Here is a 25,603-nt window from a genome sequence, read left to right as displayed (position 1 = left end):
TATCACAGCATCTGTCACAAGTGAGCAACGATAGACTCCAGCTACCTGCAGGAGTAGTGAAACTACTCAGCTCCAGTCTAACTCTTGGGAACAGAGTGCAGGACTTTCTTTTAGCTATGGGAGACTCTACTTGCAGAACACCTTACTATAAGAATCTAAAAAGACATTAACCTTGAGATGCATCTTTGGAGGAAGGGTGGGCCATCTTCCTCTTCATAATTAATTCACAGAAGAAGAAAATGTATTATACAATAGCTGGAGAATGGGAAGAGGGAATAAATTACTCCTCTTTTAGGGCTCACTTCACTCCATTTTTGATAGACTTGTAGCAAGTAGCTTACACGGTGAAAGGAATCTCGCTCAGCCTGGCTCTGTGATAGAGTTTGTACCATCCAACAGTGGAAGATCAACTCCTAAAAGCACTCAACTCTTCAATGAACTTCTGACTGTGACCTTAAATTAAAAAAGGAAGGATGGAAGAGGAAAGAGACAAGGTTCTCAACAGAGTCCTTCCTGATCTTCATTTACTTTAAGCCCTCATCCCTTTAGTAAACTGTGATATAAATTAATCTTCTAGTTTGGAGAACTCAGATGCTTAATGTTTTACTCCTTGTGCAGGGTAGCTACTGTGACATACTGTTCAGTGCAGTGCCACTGAAAACAATGCAACCTCTAGTAGGAATTAGAAGTAAACTGGAAATAAACTACTTCAAAGCAACTGGTAGGAACCTGAAAATAATAATGTGAATCACACAATTTGACTTCTCAACCCAGATCCAACATGCACGAGAGAGAAATGCATATATTTAAGCCACGTTCTGTAAGAAAAAAGGAAAGCTTTAAACGAAGTCCTCAGATCGTTACTGACAAATGACAAGCAACACGGACCTCCACATTTAATATACTGGGTCTTTCGATTCCAGAGCGTTGGTCGAGGAACCGGAGGTGGGACCCAGCGACGGTCCTAGGGAGCCCTCTAGTGCTTTCCCCCAGCTATTTAACAACGATTCACAGATACAGTTCTTGAAAGGGAATTGTTAAGGCAGAAAGAACTGTTAACATTTTGCTATGTAAATCCCCATGTTTGATGGCTTTGCTATTATTTTTAAAACGCTCAGATGAACTTTTAAGAAATTATATATATGATGGTGGCCAAACAAGACGTTTCATTTGGCCCTAGCCTAGGTAAAAATGCTACAGTCCTTTTTCCCTGTCTCTTCTGGCTATGCCATGAAGCATCATATCAAACCAAAGGCTGAGCACAGGTGTACAGCTCTATTACGGACAAGCATAAAGCTTGTACATACATCATGTCCCCCCTCCAGCCTCATTATCTGAAAACAACTTTTCCCATGCAGAGAGAAGCCAGAAATTTACACTTTTGTTTCAGTACATTTGAGTAGTTAGGCTAATAAATCATAGGGGAAAATAGTTAATTCAGAATACAGTTCAGAGGTGAATCCCACCTGCTTCATTACTAGCCCATAAACTGTGGGTTTCTTTATAACATTCCCATTGTGCTTGTTATTGTAGCATTGAGAAAGCAGGGAAATGACAGAAAGAACATAAGAACATCTGTGCTGGGTGAGGCCAAAGGTCTCATCTAGTCTAGTATCCTGTGTCTGACTACGGTCACCAGTTCAGGTTTGTGGAAAGAAGAAAAGAAAATGACAAGTTTAGAGTGATGCTTTTTCCAGTGTACTCTGTCAGCTTCTGCTGCTGTTTGCCTCAGGGATTTCATCACTCAAGTTTCTCTCTGCATCTGTCTGTTCAATACTCCTCAATGGATTCTTCTCTGATTATTTTATCCAAATAGTTTTCTAAAATCACTTTGGTCCTCTTAATACATCACAGAAGTAAGTTCCGCATCCCAATCACGTAGAGTGTAAAAAAGTTTCTTTAACTTTTTTTTAACCTGTTGCCTACTCATTTTCCTAATGCCTCTTTCCTGCCATTCACAACTTCATATACCTCTCCTGAGCTGAAGCTACTCCATACTTTTATTGCTTGTTACTATTTCATAGTTCAAATACATGTATCTTGGAAACCACATATTTCCAAGGGCTTTGTGGTATGTTCTTACTTTAGAAACATTCTCTGTTTCCTAAGAGAAAGAAATACAAAGACATTGAAAAAAAATACAAGAAGCAGCAGCAGCCATTTTAGCGGTAACTAGATATTTACATATATCACCAAAGGAGAAGTATTTCCAGAAGACCATATAGAAAGAAAATTGGGAGTAACTCTCAGAAGTGTACTTGAGCACACTAATCCTTCCCCCTACACAATGTGTGGGATCTGCTTTTCAGCTGCAGTGGCTAACTAAAATGTGAATGGCCATGACAGCTGTAAAAGTAGCAAAGGATCCGTTCAAACTGGCCCCACTTGTTTTTTTATTCCTCTGAGATACATTAGGCCATCTGCAACTAGAGATGTAAATTTCTGGAAATGTGTAAAAGAAGTCCAAGTTTCATTCCCCATGTTCTTTTTGGGGCTCAGGGTTTTTTGCTTTTTTTTTTTTAGGAGCATGGTTTTTTTAGCATGTTTTAGGAGAAACTGAAATATTAGTAGTATACTAACTTACTAGTAGTAAGTTACTCCTTAAAAAAAAGAAACATATTATCTGTAATTTATATAAAGCATAGGAAGCAGTACTAGATATATTCACAAAATAACATGTTGTTTATTTACAAATGACAAATGTAGCTACTATTAAAATACCAGCACATGTAAATAAGTTTTGCCTGTAGCCACAATTAAAAAAAAAATGGAAAGGAGTAGAGGAAGCTGTTTAAAAAGAGTAAGACTCAGTATTAATGATTTACTGTCTTTGAGTTATATGGGTTCAACTTAGGCAATTATATAGAGAACATTACAATGCAAATACATAGGAAACTAATATTTATAGGGAAAAGATTTAGGAAACAAATGAAAAATCACTGGCCTATTCATTACAATGTAGTTTACAAAGCAAAATTTTAAAAACCAAAATGAAGTTTGACCTATAGGGCATAAGTTTCTAAGAAACTTCATTTTAAATGCTTACTAGTTAACATTTAAAGCCTGAAGTCTAGCATTAATTATTTTAAATCAGACAAAGTCCTGACTAGAATAAATTTCAATCGTAACCCTACACTATAATTGTCTACAGTTATGTCATTTAAAACACAATATACTTTAAATAGTTTCTGTGGAAGGAGTCAGTTGCAGCAATAATATAATTTTAAATATTGTTCTGAACATTCTTCTCCTCCTGTGAGAAAATGTTTTCACACTTTTTGTTTCTTCATGGGAGACATGATGAAACAGGAAGAAAAAGACTGATTTTTGAGTTCCTAATTCTCATTTTCCAAGCTCACATCTCCTTTGTGACAACCAAGCATTTCATTACATCAGCTACTGAGCATGCTTCTAATAATAATAATAATAATAACAATTATAGGCATATTCATTTTTAGCAGACATTGTGATGATGAACCTTCTTCTGTGGACTTCTCCTTTAAGAGAGTAGGATTTAGACAGTACAGGTCCTAGAAATCAGAAAAACAGTTTCAAAGGGACTATAGACACATGCAAATAACCAGTAGAAGAGAAGAATTGCAGACTGAAAAAAAAAGTCATTCATAAGAAAATTAATTTGGGGCTGTTTATGTGTAATTCACCTGTTCATAGCTATTAGTGGGAGAATTAGCAAACAGTAAAAAACTGTCAGCAAGAAGCCAGACAGAATTCATGCGTGAAGTAGGATTAGATCATTGCCCTCTGTAGTCAGTAGTCAGAGAAGACTTCTCCTTTGCTGCTTAGCTACTCAGAGTGGTTATACATTTTTTCATCTTTCATGGCAGAAAGATGTTCTGAAGAAAGCTACAGCTAACTTAGCAGATTTAGGTTTGAAATATAGCCACCAAATTTATAAGACAAAACAAAACAAAGAAAACAGAAGAGAGCAGGGCCATTATTTGGAGAATCTGGAAGTGGTTACTTCGTTTACTGAAAAGCAGAAGGAAACACTGGTAAAATCAAGCAGAGGCACAGGGAACAGGAAGGAGACATGGAAGTGTCACACTGTGAGGGAGACGAGAGATAGGAAAGAGCTGAGGAAACTGGTATTGGAAGCTGGAGTAGGGGAGATGAGGAAACATGAAGGTATTGCAATGGGAGCTGGAAAGCACTTGGAAGGAATCAGAAGGAAACTCACAATAGTTTTTGCATAACTCATTTAAAAGTCATAGCAATCACAAAGCACAAATCTATCTAAAATTAGGCTTCACTTCTTTGAATACATACTTGTTGTAGACTTGCTATTGTTACTCAAGTTACTTAAATTATTTTTATTTTGATTTCCGGGCATAGCTGCAGCTCAAGATATGTTTGAATGGTGTCTAAAACCACACTCTAACAAAAAAAAATTCTCAAAGTAGAACTCCTCTCCCAGCAGCTTATCAAGACAGCCAATTCAACTCCTTCCTCCTAGTGCAAGGGGAGAACAATTCAAAAGGTCTCTGGGAAGCAAATATTTGATTTAGGGGTGGGCATTCAAGAAAACTTGGATGAAGTCAGCTTCCCTCCCCTCTACAGGAAAGCAGAGTAAATTCAGCAACTACAGTTTCTAATCCACATGTAGATTGACTGTGGTACCGTGAGAGTCTTTCAGATATTAGTAGATTGTACCAAGATTGTGGTTAGTGACTTCTATCATCTTAAAAAAAAAAAAAAAGAAAAAGAAAAAAAAAGATCATGGCATAATGTTGCAACCCAAGATTTATCATTCAACGGTATAAATGTTGACAAAAAAAGTCAGTCAAACTAAAATGTTTTCTAAACCTCTCCCTCCCTGCCTTCTCTCCACGCTCCTGATGCAAAAGAGGTTCCTAGGGAGACATATACACTAGGAAACGTACTTACCAAGGCAAGTATAAAGACCCTGACTTATCCATGCTAGTATAGCAAGAGTGATAAGATCTCCAAAACTTGCTGCTATAGGAGTGGCAACATTGTCAGGATTAATACCCGTCTTCTTTGATCCAACAATAACTCCAACCATTATTATACCTAGATTCAATAAAGAAGACAGTACAGTAACCATATCTACTGTTGTAACTCCACAGAAAACTCCAGGATAACGTCAATTTCAAACTTGATAAATACAAAGTCAGTGCTTTTGTCCCAGGATGATTTTTCTTCCCACCTAACTGATGTCTGTATTTTTAAGTTTTAGCCATTTTTAAAAATGAGGTTGTATATTAAAAAAAATACAATAAGCACACAAAAAACCCCACCAAGAACCTTATTCACAATGAACTATTTTGCTTATGATAAGAATTAGCACTATCGAAATTGTAAATCAGCTATTTCCTGAATAAAAAAAAAATATGCAGTGTATTATTTCTACACCCTATTAACTTTAGCTGAGTGAAATTTAAATTACAATAGTGTAATTTAAATTTAGGCTGAAAACAACATAAGATTAAATACTTTGACATCTGATATTGTGCAAGATTTTCAGTCATGGACTTAGCACCAAACATCAAGAAGCTATACCATAAATTAAAAACAAGACAACATATAAAAATGTTACTTGCTACACAGTTAAAAAATTTTAAATTAGGGATGTAGGGGTTTTTTTTCGTATAAACAGCAATACTAACTTTTTAAGAGGCATTTCCCTGCAGAATGCAAGGGGCTACTAAAAATAAAATTCACATTGTTATTAACAGTTGTCTTTGGCATAACCTGAGTAATTTCCCTCTCATCATATAATACAAGAGCTTCAACTGTGTATACTATCTTTTATGTTATTTTAAAGACTTTTTGAAAAATTGGTATTATAATTTTCATGTATTTTAGGAATATTATGTATTGTAGGCTATATTAGGAGTTCACCTTCAGAGAAACTGCCTAAAGAGTTAAGCTCCATGAAATTCTCAAAAGAACGAACTGAAATAATCCTGTAGGATCACAATATTTCAAAAGCATCTGTTTCACCTTTAGGAGGATGAAGCTTAGAAAGTAATTTCCCATGCTGGCTCATCACCAGATAACAACAAAGTTTCTCTTCATGTCCAAATTATACCTGAGAAGTGGAAAAAATGCACTCATACTCCCCAGTTTTCTTGCTGCTCCTAATTCTGCGCATGATCAAACTCAATGGCTTTGTAGTCACTAAAAACCATGTATGCTCTTAATTCCATGCAAAACTTTAACAATTTTGTAATTTTTACATAAGTAAGCATATCAAATTACTAAAAAAAGGAAGTTAAACATTTTACTTGACTTACTGTTATTAAGACTACTGACTATGTATTTTCATTAAGAATGAAAGTAGGGGTACTTTTTTCCCCCCTCATGTCCATTAAGTACCGTCTTTTATGGTTAAATGTTTCCTGACAATTGGGAAGAGAAGATTAAATTCATCATGCCATATGGCTCCAAACAGACATTGGCACTGTTTGTAGAGGGGGGCTTGAACTTGGCCCAAATCCTTCACATAACAAGCCAATTTGTTCACTTCAGATACAAAGCAGAGCACAAACTAACATCTAAGCCGCATGGACAACCAGGGAGTTTAGATTCAGCTGAGTTAACATCTGGGCTCACTTGAGCTTAATTACAAATAAGTTCTACCTGTTTAGCCCTAAGAATGTATTTTGTACATTAATTTATATAGAAAACAGGGGACAAAAGTTCTCCATCATATTAGGTAAAATCTAAAAAACATACTTTTTGTTTTAGATATGCTCAGGAGGTCCTGCAAATCAAACCTTTTCAAAGAATATGACAGGAGAGGAATGCAATATGCTGGCCTGTATGGAAATTGCAAAAGGGCAGCCTATCCTCAGCTGTGTTTCAGATGTATTACACCTTACTGGATTTAAATTTTTAAGGAATAGCAACATAATATACATTCTCCATCCACAGAAAACTAAATAACTGTAGAAAGTGACATATATACTCCTTTTACCTTGTAAAAGAGAAGCTATGAAGGCAGTTGCTACACTGCTAGAACACAGAAGGATTGAATGATCAAAGCGGTATTTGCCCTCTGGAATCCAGCCCAATATAACTGCTGCCACTGCTGCCAGAAAACCAACTACTGTTGCCTGAACCTGGAAAAGAAAAAGATGGTGAACAATTCTTAAAATAATTGCTAGACTTATGAGGACTACAGAATAATTTTCTGTTATTCTTTCCTCCTATCTACATTTATTTGCAAGGTGTAAAGGGAGCATGCTCATCCATTTTGTAGAGATGATGATAACCTTGGATTATCAAGAAGAAAAATCTTATGCCAGCAGAAAAGGCTTTACCAGCATTTCAGAGACTCTAGAATAACAAAAGTAAAATCAGGGAAAAGAGCTGAGGACTTATCAGGAGCCAAAGCTGAAATGCCTAAAGAGGCTCCTAAGGCCATTTAAAACAGTGAAGTCACAGTATAAACATTTCACATATTTTTTGAGCATGTTGTATTATAACATATGAACATGAAATAGTTCTTAATCTTAAGAAATAGTTGCTTTGGAGAACAAACATTCCTCAAATGACCCAGCTATTTAAAATATTGTTTATTGTCCAAAAGCTCTATCACGTGCTTTCTTTAAAGATTTAATCTAATGCAAATACAGTATTGAAAACATTTGAGAGGTCAAATTTAAACGGTTTTGCCAAACCTGGAATTTTTCTCTAATCATCCTCAAATCCTTTCTCAGAAAAATTAAAAAGGAAATACCCTTGGTAAAGTCACAAAGAATACTTTACCTCTTCTTCTGATAAATATAAGCTCATATTGTTTTATGTATTTATATTCTTTAGGGAAGAACTACATTGTTCAAAAAAAATCAGTCATGCAAACATTATATGTTAAGTATGAGCCAGTGTAAGTAGAGCTAGTTTCTCATTAACACTGTCCATCTCCATACTTACCAAAGTTTGTGATGGAGTTTTTCAATAATTTTGCTCACTTACAAGAGTTAATCAAATAAGTCCATTATATTTACCTGTTTTAAGGCCAAATTGCCAATTATTAGGTTCCATTTCTCAATGGGAGAATCCATTTTTCCAATATTTACCTGACAAAATTTCAAAAGAATTTCAGACATTTGGGTTTAAAATTGTATTACTTGAAAATGCACTAACAAGGCAGAAACCCACAAATAATTCAACTCATACAAAAAAAGAGACATTTTGAAAGCAAGTTAAAACCAGGCTATACTTTTTTCAAGTCAAGTGTTGCTGTTGATTTTAAATTGTACTTACAGTATCTATCCAAAAGTAGCAAAACTTGATGCAGTTTTACATAGTAACTTGTTTAACATTAGCCTACTGTGCAAGATATACTAGCCACCTTACATTCCAGGAATGTCCAAGCACCACCAGTGATTAGATCAGTGGCTGGAAGGGAAACTTATCAGTGTTCGGTCACTTTAGACTGGACTTGTTTCTATGGCCCTTAAATTCTATAAGCCAATAGAAATATGTGTAGATACCTGCGTGTGGACACACACACTCATGCAAGTGTGTTAATTGATTGCAGTGAAACTACCTGCACAGAGAAAATGCAAGTGCTTACAGAAGATCAGAAACCACATCTAATATTGGTTATTAGTATTCTAACTTTTCATTTATACAATACCAGCTAAAGACTTATGATGCTGTAAATGATATAAGTCCAGTCCTAAGGCAGTAGCTGGAAAGACAGCAAATAAATTATTCTAAGAAGTGAAAAAGTACAGACATAGTCCTTTATAATGTATTTCCTACTTTCACTTATTTTTTTGAGTTAGAGGACAAGATCCGAAGAACAGTACATACCACTGCAGTATATTTAAAAATAATTTCCTTTTTGAGATAACTGAACAATTTTTCACATGTTGAGCATAAATTTTAATGTTTTTTCCCCACAGAATACTAATTTATAAGATAACATAATTCTCAAAACACAGAAAGTCTTAATGCATATTTTTTTCCTCTTTTGATAATTTCTTTCCATTTGGTTTTACTTCCATTTTTTTTCCACTTTTTTCCATTTTGTGACAGTAATGACTTGCGAGGAGCATAGTAGTAAAAGAAATGTTAACTTAGAAATATAATAAGATGCTTTATCTCAATCTACGCTATAAATATTTTACAGTGTTCAAAGTACAGTCAAAGCTCCACAAGTACATGCATTAAATTTAAATATTACAGCAATATTTAAGGAAGCGCAGATAAGAATCTCCTTTGCATCCTTCTTAAATATATATGCTAAATGAATGAAATGACAGGCTATGGAGAGCTTCACTCTTTTTCTCCTCTGAAGAAGTTTTTGAAAAGTATACAAAAGCCCCCTGTTAAAACAGTAATCTTGCAAAGTGCTTAATGCAGCCTAAAAGTGAGCTGCTGCCAAATGGCATAGTTCTTCTCTCCCCTACTATCAGCTACACGTTCACGTTTTCTTTCTTGAACCAGATCTACCAACTCCATGAGTGAGTTCATGGCAACATAAATTTGCTTGCTAGTTTGCTGGAAAACTTTTTTTTCAGGGAGCAAAAAGGAGTTATCTTTTACAAAATGATCTGATACATCACATGCAACCATGTAACCATGCACACATGCTCTTAGGGTTTGGAAGGCAGAAAAAGAGCAGGACGACTCCTTTCAGCTGCAGATTTCCATAAAGTAAGATCAAGTTTATTGTGATACTGTGGAATAGATGGACCTAAACAAAAAGTTTGTAAAGTTGTATTGCTAATGCCTAACCCTGATGACACACAGTCAAAACAAGAGTCTGCATAAGTTAACAGGGATGACTGGATGAGTGGTGTTTTGGTGTTGGGTCGGGTTTTTTTCACTTCCTCATAAAAAAAGTAAAAAGGAATAAGGAGAAAAGGTAACAGTGTGAACCAAGACAATGAGAGTGACTCAAACTACAGAACAAGACTGAAGAATACAAAACCACACAATATAAATGTTGTGCTTGAATGGGCAGTTGACTTAAGTACACCTCACACAGTTATGCCAGCACAGCAGTGTGGGGAGGGAGAACAGTTTACATTAACACTAACATCAAAGAGAATTATAAGCTATGCCCTGAGGTAGATTAAAAACACAGTCTTGAGACAGATTTAGTGAAATGACCGATTCTAAAGTGGATGGGAAATTGTGAGTGACCAGTAACAAGCAGCTAAAGTAGTAATTTGGGCAACAAGATGACTGAAGGTGATCAGGCAAAACTTGAAACCAGATGTATTATGGATAACAGAAACTTGCTAATAAGACATTACTTTTTGGCTGACTACATAATTACAATGGAGTAAAGATAATTAGTTCACAGCCCCAACAGCATAGACATTTCTACAAATTCAGATGCAATTATAAGCTAACGGAGCAAGAAGGGTATGAATTAGCTCCAATGCTGAAGTCATGTTAGAAATTTCTTCCTCAAAGGTAAAGCTATTCACAGTCTTGCATTTACTGTAAAGACAGTATCTGGTGGGGAGCCAGCTAGTGCAAATTTAGTCAGAGAAAGGAAGATTAATCATACAACTGCCTCCAAATAACTGTTTAGATATGCTCTGAATTAATATACTCCTTCAGTTTTCACCTAGGATGAGGATGACAGGATCAAAGACTGGATGGCTAAAGAGAGTAGGGGGTCAATGAAATCAATGTGAAGAGTACAAAGGTCAGAATAACCTCTTTCACAAAGGTCTGAGAGAACTGGCATGTAAATTACAGGTCCAGTAGTAAGCTTTTTGATTAAACTCTCCAGTAAGGAATGACACAATATGACACAGCTCCTGTTTTTAAAACCTGGGGAAAGCAGAGCAATCAAGGCAACTGTCCTGAAGTTTAAATTTGTATCTGGCAACTAAGCCCAAGTTGTCACCTGTAAGAAGTTACATGTAACATATAACAAGTTTCCATAGTTTTTTGGTTTGTTTTTTTTTTTTTTTTTTAACTAATAATTGGAAACATTACTGAGTTCTTGTGTATTTGTTTGCCTTTGCAGTAGCTCTCTGGGGGATGCAGCTGGCTATCCACCAGCTCGCAGAGCTGTGCACATTGCAACTGATGTTGAACATGAAAAAAGACACATAAGAGAAAGTTGGAAGGTTCTCTCCAAGAAAAAAAGGCATTTTTTCTGGTTTTTCACATGTAAAAACTAAATATAATCTTGCTAGCATTATCCTGATAATGAATGATCTATACTGTTCTTATTTTCTACAGTATTGTTCTCTTAAATCTCCACTGTGTTGTGCACATGCGCATACACATTTATTGATGAGCTCTTCACCAGCTAGAACAAATTAGAGCCACCACTGGCAAAAGAGAGCATGTTCACCGAACTGTGACAAGCCTCTACCTGCTCCCCATTAAGGATGTCGAATGAACTTACAATATGACTAAGGAAGTTCCAGAAAGTATTTCAATCACCTGTGTAACTTAGTCCAGGGTCTGTCATGATTCTTGAAGAAAACAGGTCATACAAGGAAATCAAAGGCATCAGAAAACAACCACCCAACAAAAAAAACCCCTACAGGTCTGTTAATGCAAAGCTGGGAAATAGCTCGGTGCCAGTGGTGTTGTGAACGTGACATCGGGCAATGCCAAAGAAACTGGAAGTCCCACACGCCACATAGCACTGTCTGAAGAAATGTATACTTCACTGACTTCTTCTTAGCCAGTTGATTAACATTCATGGTGGAAGGACATGAACAGAGTTAGCTAACCTGATTTGGCAAAGACAGACATACATGGCATTCATGGCATGCTTGAGTAAAAACCTCTGAAGCATCAGCTGATTTATGTCTTGGTGAGACTTAATGACAGTGGTAAGTGGCACTGGTAATAACACTCCTCAAACTAAGCCCTCTCAGAATGGGCTATTTGAGTCTTGGTAGGATCTTGGCCTTCAAATGGCCAAATTGGCTCTGAAAAAATCACATTAAAGACATCTACAGATCATGTTATCACACAGTTACTGGGATACTCTTAAGAATGCCATTTTGGGCTGAGTTTACCACTTTAGTTAACCAGTGAACATGTAGCCAATGTTGTGGAAACTCCAGTATCCTTTATCTGTGTGTGTGAGAGTGGGATCAACTCCGTGGTAACAGTTGATGGATAATATGAACCGAGGTCAGGATTCCCAGTGCAGAAAAAGGGTCTGCATGACCCTTTTCCAAGTGTCCCCTGAGGTTCACAAATGAGATGGCATTGGTGAGGATGGGGAAATCAGCCATGGGTTGGACCAGAGAAGAAGTTCTGGAGGCATGATCTGGCAAAGGTCATAAGCTCAACTGAGACAAAGAATTAAAGATCCCATTAACTGAAGCAGAAGTGGTGGAGCTGATTCTGATCCTCCTTTTTTTAAGCCTTCAGTAAGGCACCGGTAGATCTTGGACTTCGTGTATTTTTCACTATGCAATACAAGCACTTTCAATCCTCAGGTCACGAACTGTACCAGTCAGGAACAAATTAAGCAACAGGTCAACATAAAAAAAAAAGTAAGGTAAAAGACAAAAGTATTTATGCCTGACAATAAAGGCAATAAGGTTTAAACACAAAATATTGTTAAGAAACAGTGAGAATACTCAGAAAAGTAAGAGCATTAAAATCAACCAGAAAACAAGACTGAATAGCTAAGGCTGCCATTGACAAAGATACAACAAAACATGTCAATTCTTATGTATGAAAGAATGGATATGGGGCAAAAGTAATCAATTTCTATACTGGGCATGACACAAGCAAACCTTTATAGGACTGCTAAGGCTATGTCCATCACAGTGTGCATTTGGGCAATAACTCAATATAATGTGGCAATGAAATTTATTAATGACAGAAAGCTGGGAGACCTTGTCAATATAAAGCATTGTAATATCATACAAAAACTGGGTGACCTTGAGGATTACAGCAACAAAAACAGATTAATTCAACAGTAGAAATGCAAGGTCATGCACTTATGGACTAATAATATTTCTGCCAGAAGATGGGAGTGACAGCTGGAAATAACACAAAAGGAGAAATACTAGGACACAGCCATTGATCACAAAGTGACTGTAAGGTCTAAATCTGACACTGCTAGGAAAATAAGCACATATAAACTTAGGAAGTTTCAAGAGCAATTTTAGAGAGAAATAAGGAAATGCTATTCTACAAAGCCACAGTGAGGTCTCATGTGGAGTTACATACACCTTCGACCAAACATTTTCTAGAAAGATTCATTCAAGCAGGAACAGGCAGAGAGAGGGGGCCTTGCTGGAGAACAGAAAAATTATCTTACAAAGGAGAAACACTGCATAAGGCAGTGTCATACAGAGATACCCAGTTCAGGTACCAGAAATAGTTTAGCCATGTTTTTAGAACATTCTGTTCACAATAGTTATCCACACAAGAGAAAAAATATATGGTAAGGTAATCTGGCTTGCTTAGGCTAAAAAAATGAAGGGATGGAACATCTCCTGAGATGTAGAAAAGAACTATAACAAATACATAAGAAAGAAGACATAGAGAAAACCTAGTAATGCTATGTTACAGTGTTGACACAAATAAAAAAAAAAGCACGTCCAAAAAGACCACAACAACAACAACAAAAAAGTAATAAAATCATTTAGCCAGAAAGCTACAAAAGAGTTTCTTACAGTTTGATCAACAAAGATCTGGAGTAGCAACGGCAGCAATGATTCATTTTGGTGCCACACAAATGGTCTTTACAAAAATGTGTTCAAAATGTACACATTTTGTTAGCCTGTTCAAACCCCATCAAGGCCAAAGAGATCTGTCAACCTTACAGAATACACACGTAAGTCTCAAAAATCTACTTTATCTGTTCTGAATGATGACACACAAGAGACCAAAGAAGTAAAATTTTCATGTGTGGAGGTTAAAGGGGGTCACCTTTTTAACTTTGCCAATTTAATAACAGATTTAAAGAGCCCCCCGTAACAGCCAGATTAAGCCATAAAACACTTGTGTTCTAAAGATTTGTTTTCCTTTTGAAATATTTACAACATGTATCCAAAGAGGAAAGGGGAAGAGAAAGTTACTCACAGCAGTTGACAGCCGAGATGCCAAGGTCATTTCCAAATTTCCTTTCAGACCAAGAAGTGCAGGAACCAAGATAAAAACTTCAGTAACATTCTTGAACACATCCCAGTGCTATTTTAAGGACACAGCGGGAAAAATTCAATTGAAAAATTCTCTTTAGACCATCTGCAAAGTATTCAAAAAATTCTGTAACTCATAACATAAGCCTCTAAAAAAATCAATATTTTTATATTAGACCTACAAGTCTAAAGCCAGAACTGTTATCTATCTAGATAAAATAGATTTATGACTGCATATTACTACTTCAAAGATGAGAATACTAAAAGTAAGAGATACAAAACTTGGTCTTAAAACAAACCTAGTTAAAAAAAGATGTCATTAATTTGAAGGGGGGCGGGGGGGTATGACTTTAAAATAGTACCAGGTGCTATGACTGCTCTTGAATTCTGCTCTTAATTTACAATAATATTTTCATCTTTTCCCTTCCAACTGTGTAGAAATCTCACAGAAAAAGAGCAAGGAATTAGTTGTCAAATGGACAGAGCTTGTAAGTGAAAAAAGCTTCTTTTAATTCTTTTACTTCTAAGTGTGAAATTTAGAAGAGTACAATTTTCCAAAACCCAGATTTTATAAAGCAAAGACAAACTCTCCCATAATCTTTTGTGGGTGCTGAGTTCTCAGTGCAGAAATGCTATGCTACTTTATCTGTCAATCCATGTATTTAATTTGTAATCATCAACTTTAACTAAATTAAAATAACAAAATTGTAAATTGTCTTTTTATTCAGGGATTTGCAATTTTTTAAACTATTAATTTAAAAAATGATTCAATTCTCAAATGTAAACAAGATCTGAGAATTTCCTATATGTGAAGTTACATATGTATTTACTACTGGGAAAGAATAGCCATGAAATGTTTGTCAAAAAACAAGTTTAGAATGCTTTGTTGTCTTCAAGTTTTCATTTTCAAAACACGTTCTGTCACATTTCAATATCCTGCTGATATCACATTTATTTCATAGGAAACCGTTACTTTTAATTCCACTGAAATGCTGATATCTACAACTGCGTTAAGCTAGAAACCAGTCCTAAAAGTATTCCATATCAGTAGGGTTTTAGTGATATAATACTCCAAAACAGGTTTTAAAAATATTATTAAACTTAAATCTTAAAATTCAGAGAATTTTATCTTAATCCTGAATAACTACCATCAGTTAAATCTGCAACCACAAACCAAGATAATCTGGCTTCTCTGGACCTAATACAATTATATTTCAAGGTGGACCATGACTTCGCAGCCCTGTTCACAGCACTCACGTTTGTAATTCTGAGTGCTCAGTTTACCTTATGTTATATAAAAAAGTCACTTACATACATCTGAATATTCAAAAAAGCTCTCAATCATTTCATGTGATTTTCATATAACATATGAATGTAATGCACAATTTCGTATACCATATGCATTATCATGGACCAAATCTACACAGTATTTCAGAAATTGCATAGACTTGGAGCATACAAGGAGATGAGATAATGCAATAAATTCTTCTAATCTTTTTAAACTCCTATGTATTGCGGCATCACGGTTAATGACAACTTGCACTTGACTACGTACACATTTACTAGTGTCAACAGAATTTTGCATCATTACTGTGTTTCTATCCCTAGTTAAAGCAGAAGGTAACAGTTTTATTCACCAGCTCACTGTGGCTAAGCGACAACACTTAGCAAGACTTGAATGACTCCAAATTAAACACTGGAACTGTTTAAGGTGAGGTTTGGGGGAAAGGAGTTCATAGTAGCAGAACCATACACAGACCTAATTACTCCTCAATATTGTAAATATCTACAATATTACGTGTTAGAAACAGACTACCTGTTAAAAAAAAAAATCTTCCAAAGCAAATACCAACCTGTACAATATCCAAAACCATGCCAGCAGAAACTGTTCCAAATCCTGCTAGCAAAAAAGGAACAAGTATCTGTAATGCCATAATACTACTAGATTCTTTGGGTTGTTTTCTGCTCCCTTCCACAATGATATCTTCATTACTGTCACTAGATAGGTTGTCTTCCTGCAACATGGCATCTGTTTCTGAAGTGTCCATACCATCACAGTAATTATAACTGGTAAAATCATCATATTTAGGGCTACAGCTAGATGGGCTGTGTCCATTACTACCATGAAAACTTGGTTCTGAGAAGTGATGGTACTCTGTGTGTTGTTCAGACTTAACATTAAAATTGTGTCCTGCCTGTTGTAATCCATCTTGCCAGACACCATTCACTTTTTTGTGTCTTTCATCCTGGTTTATTTGGTAAACAACAGGAACCATACTCAAAAGCAGTCTCAAAAATTTATCGGACTGAATTGTATTAAGATTTATGGTCCAGTTTACAAAACCTTCTCTGTCATGAACTTTGCTATTTATTTTGGAGATTGTAGATCTGCCTTTACAGTTAGTCATAGTGCTACAGAAGTACAGGTTGAAAAGCACTTTGTTCTTCAGACGTCAGTGAAGAAATCTTGTAGATGAGTCAAGTGCCACACTTAATGATTTTAAAACAGATAAACCAAAATGATCCTTTTTTGCATGCAAAAACGTTTTTTCATTGATCTCAGATCTTCAACAATTCCATAAGCAAGACTGGATCTGCAAAAAAGTAATAAGTATATATTCAAGCTTTAAAATATTTTAACTCTACAGAAGACACAAGATATTGGTTTAAATTTTCAGATCACCCCGTATCTTTCCAAAGCAACTATTTGTAGAAATGCCAATCTCCTCCAACATTCAACTGCCTAAGTTGAAAGAAATTAGAAGGTAAAAAGGGAAAGTTGGTGGGTGAGGAAGTCTCACAAACCGATGTACTTTCCAGTGAAAGAAAGAGACGGCAATGTGGACTGTAAGTGAATTGGTGAGGGCCTAGCTTTTGCCTTCTTAAAGCCCAGAAAGTCGAAGTCTTCAGGCAGATACTGTCTGTAGCCCTAGACTTCCCGTAGCCTTGAAAGCAGTAGGTCCCCAGAGAAACGTAATTCTGCAAGGTGCAAGGGAATGGACAAATGGAACCCACATGATGCACCGCGGGGGCACTGTTGTTCCTCCCACTTTATGCTAACGGCAAGGAGCACGGAAAAAATAGGGGAAAAAAGCCCCTAACTTTCAAAACACTCTCAGAGGTGGTAAGCCCAAAGCAATATTCTGGGTAGCAAAGGCCTTATGCGTTGACGGTCCCTACCCTCCATCCCTGTAAAAAGATGACAAACCGATATTGATATGTACAATTCAAAAGCATGCTATTCTAAAATCACAGTAACCAAATTTCCTCTGAAGCAAGCATACAAATTATGTTAAATATAAAGAGCTCCTGTATACACAGTATACTCCTGTATACTCCTGTATACACAGTAAAACTGGACATTTTTTCATAAAATACTACAATATCAAGGAAAGGAGACAGTAATGAAATTCAGACCAACTAGTCTAAAATAGTTTAAATTAGTCTAATTTAAAAATAAACCTGCAATACTATATTCATAAATATGGCATATTAAAATTTAATTAGAATTAGAAAAAATGTTAGGAGTTAGGATAATTAAAATAAAGATATTAAAATTCTGATTTTAATTTAATTTTGCATGAGGTGTAGGTTGCAGATATTTCCTGAAAGACAGGTTATTCTGATGTCTGGTAACCACTAAAATGTAAAATGTAATTATTTGATCAATATTAACACTTGACGTGGTCGGTTTGTTTTGCTTTCTGCAAATATATCTTTTATGTTTAATGTGATTTAATGTGCATTTATTTCTACTTTGAAATTTCCATTATGGTAGAAAATTAAACAATTATATATTGGCAGCCTCAAGTCATTTGACATTTCCTTCATCAGAAGCCACTTTACCTTCCTCTTCTTCAGTTTTCATGTTGTGATAATAGTTATGGTAATTTACTAAAAGAACAACAGTTTTCATTTGACTTGAAGATTTGTTGACTTTGGTATTTGTTACTAGGCTCCATGAATACAGGTAAATGATTGGCATAAACAAAGAAACAAAGGTCAGGCAGACCACACCAGCATGATGTGGGATGACACAATTCCACAAGCTCAATTTCCACACTGTATCTGTGTAAAGCTGGGAAAACATAGTTTAACAGATTGCAGAAAATAAAAATAGTTTAGGCTTAGAGGATTTTTAATCTATTTTTCCTGAGAAAACAAGGCTCCTAAGATCATATAATTTATGTTATGATCCCTATACTTCCCCTCCTTCCATTTCAATGTTTTTAAGTCATCCAATATTTCTGGAGCAATTTCAGATAGATTTGACAGAGAGTAGAGATGTCAAAGCTTTTAGTAACTAATGGCCTTATAAGAGACCTAAATTTGTGCCCTTGCCGTAAGGCATCTTCAAACATTAGTTAGGATAATTCACTCATATATGGCCATAGCAAGTCCATTTCAAAAGTCCTGCTGGTCACAGAATTACTTATTTTGTTTTTGTGAGTGAAGAGATGACTCAGACGCAACATGAAGATTTTCCCTCTATCAATGGCTTCCTCCAAGGGAGCTCTGACCACGAAACAAATATTTTAAAAATTACAATGGAGTTTATCACTTGATTTAGAAAGAAGTCAAGTTTTGCAAGAAAAAGCAATCTTTTCTCCACAAGGCCAGCAGAGGAATTTAAGTAACCAAGATTCCTGCAATATCCTTTGCCGCTCTGTAGCGGATTGTGCTACGTTGAACCTTTTAGCATAAGTGCATAGAAACTCCTAGGCCTCGATTCTGGTTTCCACACACTTTAATTAGGAGTAACAAAATAACTTTTGCTGCTATCCCAGAGGAGCTCTAACCACAGGCCAAAACGGTGCTCTGTTAAGTGCTACAGAAAGACAGAAAAAGAGGAGGTAATTTTGTTTCTTCCTGGCCCAAAGGTGGCATTATCTAAGTAAAAGAAACAGTGCATTAAAAAAAGACAAGCAGAAGCAGATGTATCATTAAACTCGCAAACTAACTATTATTAACTTCTATGACAACAGCAAAGAGCTTTATAGAAGGATTAAGAGGAATACAAGAGAAGAGAAGTTAATGGAAGTTGAGGAAAATTAAAATTTCAGGTCGGGTATAGCCTAGGGTGCTGAAGGTTGCCAACTGATTTATGAGGATGGGAAGTGGCACACAACTTATGAAGTTTGCAGAGGGAAAAGCTTTGGATCACTTTAGCCGGCTGAGTTTCGGTTGGTCACATGAAACTTTATGACAGAATTCAAGAACCGGATGTAGAATTGAAATGTAAAAGTGTCTGTGATGAAAGACACATACTTAGGCCCACAGCAACCTCACTGTTTTTTTTGGGGGGGTGGTGGTATTTTTTTTGAGGAGAGGTGGAGGAGTAACAAATGAAGGATTTTATTTCACTCACAGAGAAATACATTGAGAAAATTTCCCAATAATTTAACAAGGCAGAGTCTGGCTATCATAGTGGTTTCTCCAATATGTCCTCCAGTCACATCACCAGAGTGCTAGACCAGTGACTCATGGAAATTATTCATTGGTCTGGAACTCTGGCCAAAAATATTTGGGTTAATTATCCATATTTTTCTAACATACGGACTTTTTCCTTTTATATTTTTACTATCTTTTTTTTTTAAGAAACAAATCTTTCGGAAAGATTGTGGTTTCATTTAATATGAGAAAGTGTTTAACAAATAGAAATGGTACTTAAAAGAAAAAAAAAGGAACAGAAAAATAATTTGGTCAACTAGCAAGTTACAAAGGAAGGAAAAGGTTGGCATGGATGGCTAACAGTTGAAATAGTACAAAGCAGTTTGGGTGACAGTCATTTATGTTTTTCCTACCAAAAAGACTTGGAAAGACAAAAAGTAAGCTAATGATAAGTGCTGAAAAATGACAATTTAAGAAGACAAACTGAAAAATATACTATACAGTGAAGAGTAATCACTTTCCCAGAGCATACAGAGAGGAGATAACTATGAAGCCTTCTGAATGTAACTATTAATTTCTAAAAACCTGTTCCAACAAAGATAATTTTCCAAATGCCACCTGATGCAATAATTTTATCCTGAGTTATGGGATGCTAATATTGCTGTACTTTTAGGGGTTTTTTTTGTACCAATAAAATGCAGCAAACCGTCTAAGGAGCAGTATGATCTCAGGGACAAGAACTCCCTAAGAAGCTTTATCATTGACAAGAACAATACCAATTTTATTGTGTTGTCTAGAAAAGATATAGCCAGCTAAAGAAGCAAGCTCTACTTGAGTAACTCATATGAGGAAAAGGAAGTAAAAATCTCAAAAATCCGATCCCCAGTTTCTGTACGATGAGGAGATAAGTGAATCTGGTTTCTTGCCATATAATCAGGAGGTTACAGAGAAAGGTGAAGTACTAAAAAAAGGAAAAGAGCGAGACAAAGATCCTTTGAGAAACCAGGAAGCAGCCTCACATTTATCCTACCTGGCGTGTTATATATGAAATGAAAGGACACCTTGTCTTTGTCCCTACAAGCAAAATAATGAGCTATGCCCAGACTATGAATATAATAATTTCCACTTCTTTATTGTTTCCTAAGTACCTACTCTTCATAGTTTCTTGTTTTCCTTCATACATTTTATAACACACAACAATTACTGTGTATTATTCACCTCCCTTTCTCAGTCCTGCAAACATACACAAGCATAAACAAATAGTCCTGCAAACATACACAGATAGGAAATACAGCCATACCCTGCTGTTTGCTGAAGACCTCTTCCTGAAAAGTGAGACACTTAGCAAGCCAACGGATAACAAACCAAGTTTCCCCAAAAGAATTAATACAATTGATGCATCCAGGCATTTAAAAATACAGACAGAGACAGTATATACGATGTGGAAAACGGACAGGCAGAAGCAGATGATGTGGAAAATAGACAGGACCATGAGCTGGAAGAGATGCTGACTTTTGGAAATGGATAGCTGCTTTAGAAAAATCTCAGATACTTCAGCTATGAAACTGAACACCCGATCATTATCACATTTTTCCATCCTTCACCTTTGATTGGCTTGATTGGTCTTGATTCATCTGAGGAAGATGAAGATGACGAGGAAAATGTAATTGTTTGGGAAGAGGCAGCAAGAACGCTCTTCATTATTACCCAAATGAATTGCCAACATTGCTTCAGACACACTCATGATTCAGTTCTCAAGAGCATAGGAAGGAGATGCTTCTTCCATACTTTCCTAAGGTCTGAAGAACATCCAGCACCAGCAGGATTAAGGGACTGGATTCTACAGCTAAATTTGATCATTTAGTGATTAGACTGCTGATAATTTATTTAAAGCATGAAAACAATTAGTAATTAAATCACCGTGCTTTTTTAAGTACCTTCAGAAAAAGGGGAAGGGGGAAGAGTGGTGAATTGAGTATGAAACTTTTGTAGAGTCAACATTATGACAGGCTAAAACAAATATTTATCAAAGTCTAAGCCTAGGAAAATTAATTTCTTTCACAGTTTAGCTAACAAGACTAAAAAATAACACTTATCTAAATAATACTGAGGGCTTTCACAGGATCTAAATGTAATCACACCATAGCCAAAAACCATTTTTCCTAAAAGCTGCAAACATTTCTTACAGGTAATCTTTTAGAGCAAGAATAACTTCTACATTGCACTTCTAAGTAGTCTACAATGAAACACAATAGCTTAAACATACCTGCTTGAGAAACACATCTCAGTACAAGAACGAGCCTTGGAAAGGGATATTCAGGAAAGTAATATGAAACATTAATGAAATACTGATCTTTAATATTTTGCCATAATAAGCAAAGATGAAGCTGGATTCTTTACTGGCTTCAAAGATGAAGCCAGGTTATTTTCAGTGAAAGGATGAGAGGTAGTGGGCATAAATTGAAACACAGGAAATTCCATTTAAACATAAGAAAAAGCTTTGTTTTACCACGAGGGTGGTTGAACACTGGTCCAAACAGGTTATGGGCTCTCCATCCTTGGTGATATTTGAAACCCAACTGGACATGGCCCTAAGCAGTCTGCTCTACTTGACCCTACATTGAGCAGAGATGGTTGACTAGACTATTTCCAGAGATCCCTTCCGACCTCAACAATTCTGAGATTCTGTGAAGTTTGAGATGTGAGGTTGTGGGGGACTTTTTTAAATTCAGGATAATATTTACACAGGTGATACAGGGATCTACATGGCGTCTTCCCCACTATTCTGTCCTGCATACATAGAAATTCCCAGTATCACACTGACTTCCTTTTCACAGCTGTGGCTACTCATTTACATCGTTGTATCCCAGTGAACGTATCAGCAGAAAGTGAAAGCTACATCGTATCACCTCAGCACATATAGAGAATAGACAAACAGACTGTATTATCATTAACTATTTTGTAGAATCCAGAACCCAAGGTGGTGCGCTGGACTAAGATTATTTATACCAGATACTTAATGTTTAAAGACTGGAAAACATGCTGAAAATTAACAAATGTTGCATGCAAAGCAGATATATGGGCATTACATACCATTTCTTAAATATTATGCAGTAAATTAGTTAACGTGGTGTTTATTGTATGGCAGTTGTAGGTTAAATCAATAGCAAAAGAAACAAAAGAAAAAATAACGAGAGGAAAAAACAGATTAAAGAACCTCCAGATGCCTTCTTGAATATAAGACGCCGAAAGAGCTGCCAGCCTCAGGCTCCGTTTTCAGACAAGTTTGAGACTGCTGCATTCCACTTCCTGAACATGGCAGCTTTTCATTTTGGCCCCAAGGAAGAGAACGGCAGCTGTCGGCAAAAGATTTGGTTTGCCTCTGCGCTTTTAAGGCAACTCAATTAGAAGAGGCCAAAACAGAGCCAGAAACAAGGTAGCAAGGCTGTAAAATGTGGCCAGGTTGTAAAATCGCTCAAATGGAATACCATCACAAAAAATACCAGGCAAATAACTTCCAACCCATCAAAAGCAGATGGGAAAGTTTGAAATGTAAGAGATAACGCAGTCCTATAGATTAAGTAACCAATAGGTACTTACCAGAATGAGTTCTAACTATACTATTTGGGATCCTGATTACAGGTTTCTGCTGTCATCACCAAGGAGGGATGAATTGCTTATTAACTCAGGCACTTAGGATACAGACTTCACATTGTTTTTTGTGGATAATATCCTAAGGTATTTGAAAAGAAAATGATACACTGTTATTTTTCCTTCTGAAGTGTCTACCAGTCATACTGTAGTATTTATGGTTCCAGTTTCACAATCCCTTTAAGGCAGTGTATGTAGGGAATGCTGCCAAAACAGGTCTTCCCACCTGCTCTCATCTTTTTACCAGCATTACTGAATTGGTAAAGTGAGGATAACTTAGGATGTCTACTAAAGCCTGCTAGGACTCTACCTAGAAAAGATATATGAGCAGACTTTTTTCAGGTATTTATGTTTTGTTCCTGACACTAAGACTAAACAATTATTTAATTTTATATGTTCCGTTTATCAGAGCCTGGCTAATGTAGTGTGGTCTATAATCTAGGATCAAATGTGAGTGAAGAAGACACACAACTGCAACCTGGACAGCGGGGCAGAGAGGGGCGGAATTATAATGTTCACTGAAATTAAAGAAAGAGACACAGCCACAACTTGAGCTGCATTGAAAATTAATGACAGAGTAGAAAGTACAGTAGAGTAAATCACAAAAAGCCTCTATGTTTTGGCAGAAAAGTATGGAAAGGGCACAAATGTACCATCACATATTAATTACAACACTTGTAAACAAAAAAAGATGACCGTTGAAGTCTGTGTGCATGCTGTTCGGGTAGAGGTCCCATGCTTGTCTAGCAACTGCACCTGCGGTGGCAGATTCTGGCATATTTTTATAGGTGCAAAGGTGGGAACAGAAATGCAAGCACAGAGGGATGTAAAGAGTGCCAGGGAATAAGGGCCACTGGAAATGTTGGGCAGATCTTGTGCACGCGTAGAGAAACCAAAGAAAAGGCTCATTGTCCAGGCTACCTGGAGCAGTGCATAATTATGCGCACATGATGAAAAGAGCTGCGGGGGTTTGAGGAGCGCAGGGTACCGCGACGCGGGCGGCCTTACGCCCTTCAGCATCCGTGGGCCGGGCGCAGGGCACCCGGACAGGCCGACGACGAGCGGAGCCTGCCCCGGCGCCGGGGGGCGGCTGCAGGGCGCGGGATGCGGCTGAAAGGAGGGCGCATGGGGAGGCTGCGAGGGCGGGCGGCCGCCTCAGGGCCCGGAGAACGGGGGACAGGACGAGCCCTACGGCGCACGGGGGAAGCCGGCCCGGGCCGGGGCCGGCGCCGCGCGTGGGAGGAGGACGGGCGGTCGCGCGCGCCCCGCAGCCCGGGGGCACCCCCCGGCATCCGGGGTGCGGCGGGCGCGTTGCTCGCGCGGGGCGCAGCGCCTGCAGGGCGGCGCCTGGCGGCTCCGCCACTCCTGAGGAAACTTTCCCGCCCGCCGCCGCCTCCCGCGGCCCCCGCCGCCTCCCTCGCCCCGGGGCGGCAGGTCGTCGGCCCGCCCCGGCCCCTCTCCCCTCGCTGGCGTCCACCCCCCCGGGTCCCCGCCGCCCCCTCGGGCCGCGCCTTCCTCTCACCTAGGCGAGGGCGATGCCGGCAGCCGCCCGGGGTCCCGCTCCATCGCTGCGGCGGGCGGGGAGGGACCAGCCCGGCGGCGGTGACAGCTCCGGAGCTAGGTGAGCGCCGCCGCCACTGAGCAGGCGCGGAAGCGGCTGGAGGGCGGGCAGCCCCCGCGATGATGTGGCCCGTGATGCGCAGCAGCCGCCACCGGCCGCTCTGACCCGGCAGCGGGCGGGGGAGGGGCTGAGTGCCGGGGGCGCGAGCAGCCGCCAACCATCGCCCCGCACCGCTGAGGGGAGAGGACGGGACGGGGCGCGGAGGTGCGCGGCGGGAGGGGCCGGGCCCGCCCGCCATCGCTCCCAGCCCGGCCCGACGCCCCCGGGCAAGCTCCGGCCGCCTGTCACCCCGCCGCCGCCGCCTGCGAGGGTCGCTGAGGGGACAGCGGGAGGGACCCGCTGCGCGTTCTCGGACCCCTCGGGCAGCCCGGTACTCGGTGGCGGCGCGGGGCGAAGCTGGGCCCGACTGAGGCTCCGCAGCCTGGGAAAACAAAAGGCTGGGAAGGGGGGCGAGCGGCGAAGGCGCTCCCCTGGCAGGCGGTGGCGGTGGCTTTGCTTCCACTTGCAGAAGCTTTCTTGGCGACGTAGCACAGAGTCAGCGTTTTGTGCTGGCTCCAGAATGTCAGCTACTAGGACATTTCTGTTCTTTCCTGCAGCTTGGCTAAAAATAATTTCCTCAGAAATCCATTTTTTTAAGTATTTGGGTCAGTTGGAATATTCTTCTTCTTGCCCAGCTAGTCTGTATCCCCTGCGTGCAACAGCGAGTGCTTGCACACAAGTCTGCGAGTAACTCCCTTGAAATGAGCTGCCTGTGTCAAACTAAATACGGAGTCGAGGCCTTGCTGTGTCCTGTTAATCAATCCTCAAAACTCTTTGTTTTGAGACACACTTTATATTAACACATTAAAATAGTCAA

At 38.3% G+C, this 25,603-nt stretch overlaps 1 protein-coding gene across 2 annotated transcripts in view; it reads right to left on the bottom strand.

Annotated features, from left to right (window-relative positions):
* SLC41A2 (solute carrier family 41 member 2) overlaps positions 1-24,765 on the bottom strand; it is a 57,236-nt gene extending 32,471 nt beyond the window's left edge. The window contains exons 1-7 of one of the 2 annotated variants that reach the window (XM_075157208.1): positions 24,649-24,765; positions 23,076-23,208; positions 15,938-16,678; positions 14,029-14,136; positions 7,995-8,066; positions 6,962-7,106; positions 4,906-5,052 (exon numbers count right to left, since the gene is read on the bottom strand). In XM_075157208.1, coding sequence (XP_075013309.1) covers positions 4,906-5,052; positions 6,962-7,106; positions 7,995-8,066; positions 14,029-14,136; positions 15,938-16,492 — 1,027 coding nt within the window. In that variant the 5' untranslated portion in view covers positions 16,493-16,678; positions 23,076-23,208; positions 24,649-24,765. The remainder of the gene's footprint in view (positions 1-4,905; positions 5,053-6,961; positions 7,107-7,994; positions 8,067-14,028; positions 14,137-15,937; positions 16,679-23,075; positions 23,209-24,648) is intronic. The other variant, XM_075157215.1, reaches the window with a different exon arrangement.
* Positions 24,766-25,603: the final 838 nt, after the last annotated feature.

Source organism: Calonectris borealis, chromosome 1 (genome assembly GCF_964195595.1).
Source record: "Calonectris borealis chromosome 1, bCalBor7.hap1.2, whole genome shotgun sequence".
Taxonomy (NCBI): domain Eukaryota; kingdom Metazoa; phylum Chordata; class Aves; order Procellariiformes; family Procellariidae; genus Calonectris; species Calonectris borealis.
This window is presented reverse-complemented; position numbering and strand designations above follow the sequence as displayed.